At 44.5% G+C, this 11,648-nt stretch overlaps 1 protein-coding gene across 1 annotated transcript in view; it reads left to right on the forward strand.

Moving 5' to 3' along the window:
* Positions 1 to 11,648, forward strand: part of RHCG (Rh family C glycoprotein) — a 50,801-nt gene that overhangs the window by 20,892 nt on the left and 18,261 nt on the right. Inside the window, exons 3-4 of the mRNA XM_060755187.2 lie at positions 3,704 to 3,854; positions 9,136 to 9,283. Of these exons, the coding sequence (XP_060611170.2) occupies positions 3,704 to 3,854; positions 9,136 to 9,283 (299 nt within the window). The remainder of the gene's footprint in view (positions 1 to 3,703; positions 3,855 to 9,135; positions 9,284 to 11,648) is intronic.

An 11,648-nucleotide genomic window follows, 5' to 3' on the forward strand; every position in this document is an offset into this window, starting at 1 on the left:
CCTCCTGTTCAAGGAGCTCCACTGGCTGCCATTTATTTTCCAAGCCCAATTCAAGGTGCAGGTGCTTACCTACAAAGCCCTGAATGGTTTGGGACCAGCCTACCTGCGTGACCGCATCTCTGTTTATGAACCCATGCGTTCACTACGTTCATCCGGAGAGGCCCTGCTTGTGATTCTGCCTGCATCGCAGGCGCGTTTGGTGGGGACACGAGACAGGGCCTTTTCTGTGGTGGCCCCCCGACTCTGGAACACCCTCCCAAAAGATCTTAGACAGGCCCCTACATTGGCAGTCTTTAGAAAAAACGTGAAGACCTGGCTGTTCCGATGCGCTTTTCCAGAATAGGAAATCTCCAATACCAAGTCCCAGAAGCACTTTCGTAGAACTAAGATTGTTGCACACTGCACACTGCACTTGCCCTATAATCCTTACACATCACCTGTCACATCAGCACTTTTAATCCTCTACCCACTACTCTGGCCTGGCCCAATTTTTATAGTGTTTTGATGTATTGTTTATTGCATGTCGTTATATTGCTTTAACTGTTTTTAATTTGCTTTAGGTGTTGTATTGTTGTGTTGTGTTTTGAGACCTCGGCCTTTGTAAGCCGCATCGAGTCCTTCGGGAGATGCTAGCGGGGTACAAATAAAGTTAATAATAATAATAAATAATAGCAGTCAAAATACCAGTATTTTTCTATACATTTCAGTGCTTGTAAAGTACATACAATTTATGCATAAATAAATATATATTTTTCCAATATCTCCTCATCACCACCACATGTGGGTATGTGTTCCAGTTTTCCCACAATTATGCCAACATAGTTTTGGGCTTGTTCTCGTAATATGTGCGAATTGCACGGGCGTTCTATACCATTTTGCCAGTATTTTCCATTGCATTTCCTTTAACTTTAGATGTTCTATTTTATTGATTGAGTTAATCCAATTGTCTATTTCTCTCTTACTGCAACTTAATTCCTCCTTCCAGACTTCTATCAGGGTAGATTTTGTGTTGTATTGTATTTCCGTGATTATTTTGGAGTTGAGTCTTAGCGATGAGTGTGTAAGTGGCTGTTGATGGTAGTGAGTCATTGCTCCTTTTATTGTCTTTTATGGAACTAAAATATATGCACATTTTGGCATTTCATAGAATCATAGAATCAAAGAGTTGGAAGAGACCTCCTGGGCCATCCAGTCCAACCCCATTCTGCCAAGAAGCAGGAATATTGCATTCAAATCACCCCTGACAGATGGCCATCCAGCCTCTGCTTAAAAGCTTCCAAAGAAGGAGCCTCCACCACACTCCGGGGCAGAGAGTTCCACTGCTGAATGGCTCTCACAGTCAGGAAGTTCTTCCTTATGTTCAGGTAGTTTGAAGCCATTGTTCCACATCCTAGTCTCCAGGGAAGCAGAAAACAAGCTTGCTCCCTCCTCCCTGTGGCTTCCTCTCACATATTTATACATGGCTATCATATCTCCTCTCAGCCTTCTCTTCTTCAGGTTAAACATGCCCAGCTCCTTAAGCCGCTCCTCATAGGGCTTGTTCTCCAGACCTTTTATCATTTTAGTCGCTCTCCTCTGGACACATTCCAGCTTGTCAATATCTCTCTTGAATTGTGGTGCCCAGAATTGGACACAATATTCCAGATGTGGTCTAACCAAAACAGAATAGAGGGGTAGCATGACTTCCCTAGATCTAGACACTAGGCTCCTATTGATGCAGGCCAAAATCCCATTGGCTTTTTTCGCCGCCACATCACATTGTTGGCTCATGTTTAACTTGTTGTCCGCGAGGACTCCAAGATCTTTTTCACACGTAAAGAGGCAAAGTAAATGTCAGGAATGCTATAACGTGGCATTGAAATTTGAAGTAACGCGTGCCCTGTTTACACTGCCATATAATACAATGTCATAATGCAGTTCAATGCAGTGAAACTGTATTATGAAACTGCATTATATGGTAGTGTTGATGGGGCCTTAGAAAAATTATCTGCTCACTGCTTCTCTTTGGCCCCATCCACACTGCCTTTATATCCCACGATCTGATCCCAGTTGTCTGCTTATCCCAGATTATCTGGCAGTGGAGACACATTTTTGTTGTTCATTCATTCAGTCGCTTCCGTCTCTTTGTGACCTCATGGACCAGCCCACACCAGAGCTCCCTGTCAGCCGTCACCACCCCCAATTCCTTCAGAGTCAAGCTAGTCACTTCAAGGATGCTATCCATCCATCTTGCCCTTGATTGGCCCCTCTTCCTTTTTCCTTCCTTTTCCCCCAGCATCATTGTCTTCTCCAGGCTTTCCTGTCTCCTCATGATGTGGCCAAAGGACTTCCACTTTGTCTCTAGTCTCCTTCCCTCCAATGAGCAGTTGGACATTATTTCCTGAAGCATAGACTTGTTGGATCTTCTCATGGTCCAAGGCACTCTCTGAATTTTCCTCCAGCATCACAGTTCAAAAACGTCTCTCTTCCTTTGCTCAGCCTTCCCTAAGGTCCACCTTTCACATCCATACCTTACTACGGGGAATACCATTGCATTAATTATGTGGATCTTCGTTGCCAGTGTGATGTCTCTACTCTTTGCTATTTTATCAAGATTGGTCATTGCTCTCCTCTCAAGAAGTAAATGTCTTCTGATTTCCTGGCTGCACTCTGCGTCTGCAGTAATCATCACGCCTAGAAATACAAAGTCTGTCACTGCCGCCAGTTATCAATCAGTCCTGTTGCCATAATCTTGTTTTTTGATGTTTAGCTGCAACCCAGCTTTTGCGCTTTCTTCTTTCACCTTGGTTAGAAGGCTCCTCATCTCCTCCTTGCTTTTGGCCATCAAAGTGGTATCATCTGCATATCTAAGGTGGTTAATGTTTCTTCCAGCAATTTTAACCCCAGCCTTGCATTCGTCAAGCTCTGCATGTCGCATGATGTGTTCTGCATACAAGTTCAATAGGTTGGTTATAACCTACAAAACCCTATACAGTTCGGGCCCGGTTTACCTGTTGAAATGTATCTTCCCCTATAAACCATCAATTAAATATGGTTCGTGCAATTAAATCCTTCCTCATCCCAGTTTCCCCTTCATGATGATTTTACATTGCCTATCTCCCAGTGTTTTTAATAATTTTAAATTTTTATTCTTGAATTGGCCCTGCCATTGAAATCCACAAGCATGTGGACAATTTCAACAGAAAAGAGGAAACCATGAAAATGAACAAAATCTGGCTACCAGTATTAAAAAAAACTCTAAAATTGCAACAGCACAACAACAGAGAGGAAACAAACAAGGACATGTAATCACCCCTCAACAAAAGTTTGCCCTAGGCACTGCCAGGCCATTATATGCTAATCAAGGTGGTCAGTTGAAACATTCACACCTAGCTCCAGAAGACAAGAGCCCTTTGTCCCACCCTGGTCATTCCACAGACATATAAACCCTTTTTCCTAGTTCCAACAGACCTCACTACCTCTGAGGATGCTTGCCATAGATGCAGGTGAAACGTCGGGAGAGAATGCCTCTAGACTATGGCCGTATAGTCCGAAAAAACCTACAACAACCCAGTGATTCCGGCCATGAAAGCCTTCGACAATACATACTTACAGAAGTAGTTCATTCCCAAAATATTCTACATTGGGATAAGTCAAAAACATAGGAGCATCATATGTGATTTTTGCCATGTGTTGACTGCTTCTCTTTCTCTCCCTGTTCCAGCCTGATTGGTGCTGACTTCTGCGTGGCTTCCGTCTGCATTGCCTTTGGAGGCGTCTTGGGCAAAGTCAGCCCCGTTCAGCTGCTTGTCATGACGCTCTTCCAAGTCACCCTTTTCTCTGTGAATGAATACATCCTGCTGGATCTACTCCATGTAAGATTGTTCAGCTTGGTCATAAACATCCAGAAACTTCTGTCTTTTATGCAGTGTGTAATATTCAAATGGGTGTATCATTGGGTTTTTAACATATTGTAATATATTTCTGCACTTTGGACTAAAATATCCCACTGATGGAGTAGCGGGTTAAACTGCTGAGCTGCTGAAGTTGCTGACCAAAAGGTCAGCGGTTAAAATTGGGGTAGCGGGGTGGGCTCCTCCCACTATTATTTTTATATTTATTTATTTGCAGCTTTTATATTCCGCCCTTCTCCTCACCCCGTAGGGGACTCAGGGCGGATTACAGTGTACACATATATGGCAAACATTCAATGCCAATTTTTGACATACAAACATATACAGACATACACAGAGGCTATTTAACTTTTTCTGGCCGCCAGGAGAGTTGTCGCTTTCATCATCCATCTGCAACACTGATGAAGTGCTTCCGCATTCCCCGCATGCTTCCCCACTAGAATGCTTTGCTGGAGTCTTCTTTATGGCCTCATAAATCAGTTAATTTAGCCTCCCCACACTTTAAGGTGGTACCTTATTTTCCTACTTGACAGATGCAACTGTCTTTCGGGTTGCAAAGGTCGACAACAGGCTACACACAATTGGTTGGAAACCCACTCCAACCCAGGCTGGCTTCGAACTCGTGACCTTTTGGTCAGGGTGATCTTAATGCAGCTGACACTCAGCCAGCTGCGCCACAATCCCGGTGCTTACTAGGCCCAGCTTACTCTATCATATTGAAATGGCAGGGAGAAGGTTTGAGGAAAAGAGACAAAGAGAGTTCCGGAGGTCTCAAAAGCACGGATTTTATTTCCAGCTGGGGCTCTGGAGTGGAGCTGTGTCCAAAAGCACCAGAGCCCCGATATAGGTGTTGACGGCCTTTTTATGCCCTCCAATTGCAGGCAAACAAAGAACATGCTTCTACATACATTGATGTCATTCCATGCATCACTTTAGCATCATAGGAATATCAAATTCTATCTTCCAACATACAAAAGGCATGTTTCTGTGTATTTCTTTCTAGCAGCAGCTTACAGCTTACATTCATCAATCAAGGGGCCTATTTTGACCTGTCATGAGGGAGGGGCATTGGCTCCTTTCCTAGAAGGAAGGCACTGGGCTATGTTGTACCAGTCTCTGTTGCTACTATGACGGGCTAATCTCTCTCCTGGAATGCCCCCCCCCCTCTTGCTGTGCCTGGACGTAGCTTGCTTGTCCTGTTAGCATTCTTTCTGATACAGAGAGAACTTGATTTTTCTATACATTTCAGTACTTGTAAAGTACATACAATTTATACATAAATCAATATCTGTATTTCCAATATCTCCTCATCAATATCATGCAGAGGTAGTCCAGCAGCTGTAAAAGAAAGAAAAAAATTGAGCAACTGAGGCATTGCTTTTTGACCCATCTCTGTGTGTGTATTTGTGTGTATATGTGTGATGGATGATGGATCTGGACCAATCTTGGGAAAAATACTCAACATGCCCAAATGTGAATACCAGTGGAGTTTGGGGAAAATAGACCTTGACATTTAGGAGTTGTAGTTGCTGGGATTTATAGTTGACCTACAATCAAAGAGCAACCTCAATCTCACAAATGATAGAATTGGGTCAAACTTCCAACACAGAATCCCCAGGACCAACAGAAAATATTGTGTTTTCTGATGGTCTTTGGTGACCCCTCTGACACCTCCTCACGACCCCCCCCCCCCAGGGGTCCTGACCCCCAGGTTGAGAAATCAAAGAGCAACCTCAATCCCACAAATGATAGAATTGGGTCAATCTTCCAACACAGAATCCCCATGACCAACAGAAAATATTGTGTTTTCTGATGGTCTTTGGTGACCCCTCTGACACCCCCTCACGACCACCTCAGGGGTCCCCCAGGTTGAGAAATGCTGGTGTAGTGGGTCTGAACCCAGCTTGGCCCAAATGAATTGCTGAGACGTCATCCAGCCATGCCACTGCAGCAGAATGCAAATGGGGAGTATAGCCAGCCCCAGGTGTCAGTCTGGACCAGACCCAGATTTGGTGACCCGTGAAGGCGGAATAATAGAATCATAAAGTCAGAAGAGATCACAAAGGTCATCTGGGGCCTCAGACCCAAAGTCCCTTTCTGTATGTGCATGGAGAAGAACTGGCCTTTGTATCCTGATTCCTCGCCCCTGGTCCCCTGCCTAGAGCCAAAATATCTCTCAGAGATAAGGCTGACCTTTGCAGAATGTGGTTGCACAAGCAGGGGTGAACTTCGACCAATTGGGCAGAAAGGTTAAAGTCCAAGAGATCCTTCAAACTGTCAGATAGTCCTTATCAGTTAAAGAAATCAGATTGTATTCAGTGGTTCGATTACAAGAAACAAGCTTAAAATAGATTTGGTGAGATCTATACTAAAGGGAATTATGGGGGGTTGAATGAAAAGTAATGCCTCCACCTTCGTAACTCCTCAACAGATGGTGGTACTGGTATGCGGAAGGTACTGGCTTGTTCAGTAGACTCTCCTCTACAGTTCCATTTTGGTGGGAAGCCTTAGCATTGAACCGTTGTGTTGTTAAAGTGCGAAGTATGGAATCCTGTGCAAACAGTTGGTCAATTCGACTTAAGCAACGTGTGTTGTTCATTTGTTCAGTCATCTCCGACTCTTCGTGACCTCATGGACCAGCCCACGCCAGAGCTCCCTGTCGGCCGTCACCATCCCCAGCTCCTTCAAGGTCAGTCCAGTCACTTCAAGGATGCCATCCATCCATCTTGCCCTTGGTCGGCCCCTCTTCCTTTTACCTTCTACTTTCCCCAGCATCATTGTCTTCTCATAATTGTCTGGAGGGCCCAAGTTTGCCCATACCCGATATAGACATTACTAGAACTGGCTTGTTCAGAAGCAGAAGGTCTCATCCCAAATGAGATTCATCAGAGAACGCAAGCTGTTTATGGTGATTGTGTTGATGTGAGCACTGTGCATCATTGGGCGAGTAAGTTTAGATGTTGAGGTGACACCTTCTGCTGTCAAGAATTCAATGACTGCACGTTGCTTAAGTCGCATTGACCGACCATCTGTGCAGGGTTCCATACTTTGCACTTTAACAACACAACCGTTCAATGCTAAGGCTTCCTGCCAAAATGGAACTGTAGAGGAGAGTCTACTGAAGAAGCCAGTACCTGCCACATACCAATACTGCCATATGTTCAGGAGTTACAAAGGTGGAGGCATTACTTTTCATTCAACCCTTGTATATCCCTATTTGGAGATCCCCAGGTTCTATTAACGTCTATATCGGGCATGGGCAAACTTGGGCCCTCCAGGTGTTTTGGACTTCAACTCCCATCATTCCTAACAGCTGGTATTCTTGGATTATACTCATACTTATTGATTATGACTTGTTTTTTTAATTTTGGTTTTAATTTGTTTGGCTTGTTATGTCTTATTATCATTTGTTTTGTTACTTTGCTGCAAACCATTTCGAGCCTCTTTGGGAGATGGAGCAGGATATAAATAAAGCTTCCTTCATTCATCTAAGTTAGCTTTTTAGCCCATGCAATTTTGGATGTACTAAGGTACAGCCTTTCTCAGTATTTGGTATTATAATTCTTATGACCCCTAGCAAGCAGGCCACCTTTTAAAAAATCCCTTTTATAAAGGGAATGGTTGGGCTTTAGCACATTATAATGTAATGCAATATAATACTACTACTAATAATATGATATTATAATTATATATTTATACTAGCCGTCCCCTGCCATGCGTTGCTGTGGCCCACATGGGGGTTCTGTGTGGGAGGTTTGGCCCAATTCTATCGTCGGTGGGGTTCGTGGAATGCTCTGTGATTGTAGGTGAACTATAAATCCCAGCAACTACAACTGCCAAATGTCAAGAATCTATTTTCCCCAAACTCCACCAGTGTTCACATTTGGGCATACTGAGTATTCATGTAGAGTTTGGTCCAGATCCATCATTGTTTGAGTCCACAGTGATCTCTGGATGTAGGTGAACTACAACTCCAAAACCAAAGGACACTGCCCACCAAACCCTTCCAGTATTTTCTGTTGGTCATGGGAGTCCTTTGTGCCAAGTTTGGTTCAATTCCATCATTGGTGGGGTTCACAATACTCTTTGATTGTAGGCGAACTATAAATCTCAGCAACTACAACTCCCAAATGACAAAATCATTTTTTTTTGAGTGAAGGACATACATTGGGTTGTTAGGTGTATTATGTCCAACTTTGTTGATAATAATATTACAATATAATGGTACAATAGAATATAGTAATATTTAATACTGATATTGTACTACGGTAATAATATATTGTGTGTGTATGTGTGTATGTGTGTGTGTGTCTGTGTGTGTGTGTATATATATATATATATTTATATATATATATATATATATATATATATATATTAAGCTGCTCTGTGTGTGTGTGTATATATATATATATATATATATATATATATATAGTAAGCTGCTTACTCTCTCTCTCTCTCTCTCTCTCTCTCTATATATATATAGTAAGCTGCCCTTTGGGGTGAGAAGGGCAGCATATAAATGTCGTAAATATATAAATAAATACATAAATAAATAAATGCCAGCTGCAGAAAATTGTGCTGATCGAAAGCAGCTGAAAAATTTAGAGGATAGGAGACTACCTGAGATAGTTTCTGTAAAATCCAGGGAGGAGGAAAGCACAGATAGAACAGCCCTCTTTAACAGCATTTCCATTGGGAACTGTCCAGAATACCTGTGGTCCTGAAATCCTCATCCATGCATTAACTAGCTGTAATATGGACAATTTAGGGGCAGAAAAGAGTCTTTCTATGTGTTCTGGAATGCTTTAGCACAGCGGGTTAAACTGCCAGCTGCAGAAAATCTTGCCAATTGAAAGGTCGACAGTTCAAGCCCGGGTTGGGGTGAGCCCCCGACTGCTAGTCCAGCTTCTGCTCACCTAGCAGTTCGAAAACAGCAATGTGAGTAGATAAATAGGTACCACTTTGGTGGGGAGGTGGAACAGCGGGTTAAACCGCTGAGCTACTGAACTTGCTGACTGAAAGCTTAGTGGTTCAAATCAGATGAACATGGCCATACAGCCCAGAAAACTCACAGCAACCCAGTGATTCCGGCCATGAAAGTCTTCGACAACACAATAATAGGAATAACAATACTAACTTTGTAACTTCCTTCAAGAAGAAACTTAGTGAAGGGCTGCATCCCTGCATGGAGAGGGAACCTTTTTTGGAAGCTGAAACCCTTTTTTGTTTTCTATTGATGTAGGTTAAGGATGCTGGTGGATCCATGACCATCCATACCTTTGGTGCTTACTTTGGGCTAACAGTGACGGCTGTTTTGTATCGACCCCATTTGGACCAGACCAAAGATAAGCAGGGTTCTCACTACCACTCAGACCTCTTCTCTATGATTGGTGAGCTTTAGCTTCTATATTTCCCCCCTTCCCCAAAAAACAAGTGTCTTAGACTTTTGTGGTGTTGGTCAGGCCTAGGAAAGTTCAGGTATGGCTGGGGGCCAGATGCGGCCCCTTGGGCTCTCTTCTGAGGCTCTCCTCTCTTACGATCCTATCCTTCCTTTCTTCTCTCTTGCCTCCCTCCCTCCCTTCCTAACCTTTCTCTTTCTCCTTCACTCCTTCCTTCCTTTTCACCCTTTTCTCCTTCCTTCCTTCCTTCCTTCCTTCCTTCCTTCCTTCCTTCCTTCCTTTTGTCTTTCATCCCTCCTCCCTCCTTCCCTCCATTCCCTCCATTCCCTCCATTCCCTTCAACCCTTCCTTCCATCCATCCATCCATCCATCCATCCTTCTCTTCCTCTCTTCCTTCCTTCCTTCCTTCCTTCCTTCCTTCCTTCCTTCCTTCCCTCCCTCCCTCCCTCCCTCCCTCCCTTCCCTCCCTCTTTCTCCCTCCCTCCCTCCTTCCCTTCCACCCTTTTCTCCTTCCTTCCTTCCTTCCTTCCTTCCTCCATCCCCTCCCTCTTTCCCTCCATTCTCTTCCTTCCACCCATCCATCCATCCATCCATCCATCTCTTCCCCTTCCCCTTCCTTCTCTCTTTCCTTCTTCCTTCCCTCCTCCTTCCTTCCCTTCCTTTTTCTCCTTCCTTCCTTCCTTCCTTTTGTTTTTCATCCCTCCCTCCCCTCCTTCCCTCCATTCCCTTCTATCCTTCCTTCCTTCCTTCCTTCCTTCCTTCCTTCCTTCCTTCCTTCCATCCTTCTCTTCCTCTCTCCCTTCCTTCCTTCTCTCTTTCCTTCTTCCTTCCCTCCCTCCTTCCTTTCCTTCCACCTTTTCCCCCTCCCTCCCTCCCTCCCTCCCTTCCTTCCTTCCTTCCTTCCTTCCTTCCTTCCTTCCTTCCTTCCTTCCTTCATTTTGTCTTTCATCCCTCCCTCCCCTCTCTCCTTCATTCCCTTCTATCCTTCCTTCCATCTTTCTCTTCTCTTCCTTTCTTCCTTCTCTTTTTCCTTCCTCCTTTCCTCCTGGGGAATGTTTAGCTGGGAGAAGATAGGGAGGGAACCAGGGCACAAGGGAGCACTGGTTTCAAATGGTAGGGAAAGACTGAAAAGAATAGGAAGAACTTCCTGAGAGTAAAAGCTGTTGGAGAGTGGCATAGGCTATCTCCGATTGCGGTGGAGTCTCCTTCTCAGAGGCTGTCTATCGGAAGTGCTTTGATTGTGCCTTCTTACATGGCAGGGGGTTGGACTGGATGGCCCTTGGGGGTCTCATAGAATCATAGAATTGGAAAAGACCTCCTGGGCCATCCAGTCCAACCCCATTCTGCCAAGAAACAGGAATATTGCATTCAAATCACCCCTGACAGATGGACATCCAGCATCTGTTTAAAAGCTTCCAAAGAAGGAGCCTCCACCACACTCCAGGGCAGAGAGTTCCACTGCTGAACAGCTCTCACAGTCAGGAAGTTCTTCCTAATGTTCAGATGGACTCTCCTTTCTTGTAGTTTGAAACCTTTGTTCTGCATCCTAGTTTCCAGGGAAGAAGAAAACAAGCTTGCCCCCTCCTCCCTATGACTTCCCATCATATATTTATACATGGCTATCATGTCTCCTCTCAGCCTTCTCTTCTGAAGGCTAAACATGCCCAGCTCCTTAAGCCGCTCCTCATAGGGCTTGTTCTCCAGACCCTTGATCATTTTAGTCACCCTCCTCTGGACACATTCCAACTTGTCAACATTTCAATTGTGGTGCCCAGAATTGGACACAATATTCCAGGTGTGGCCTAACCAAGGCGGAATAGAGCATGGGGAGCATGACTTCCCTGGATCTAGACACTAGGCTCCTATTGATGCAGGCCAACATCCCATTGGCTTTTTTTGCCGCCGCATCACATTGTTGGCTCATGTTTCTCTTCCAGCTCTAGGATTCTATATCAGGAGTAGACAGGATGGAGTCTCATGAATACACATTTTTTTTCCCGTCCACCATCTCATCCTAACCAAGACCAACCCTTTTTGGATCCATACATTTCCTATCTTTCCTTTACTTTCTGCCTCCGAAAGAGAAGAGGAAGGGAAGGAGAGGGCAGGGAGGGGGCTTACGGAGCCCCCCCTCCCTCCATAGAATCATAGAATCATAGAATCAAAGAGTTGGAAGAGACCTCATGGGCCATCCAGTCCAACCCCATTCTGCCAAGAAGCAGGAATATTGCATTCAAATCACCCCTGACAAATGGCCATCCAGCCTCTGCTTAAAAGCTTCCAAAGAAGGAGCCTCCACCACACTCCGGGGCAGAGAGTTCCACTGCTGAACGGCTCTCACAGTCAGGAAGTTCTT

Source organism: Anolis sagrei, chromosome 9 (genome assembly GCF_037176765.1).
Source record: "Anolis sagrei isolate rAnoSag1 chromosome 9, rAnoSag1.mat, whole genome shotgun sequence".
Lineage (NCBI taxonomy): Eukaryota > Metazoa > Chordata > Lepidosauria > Squamata > Dactyloidae > Anolis > Anolis sagrei.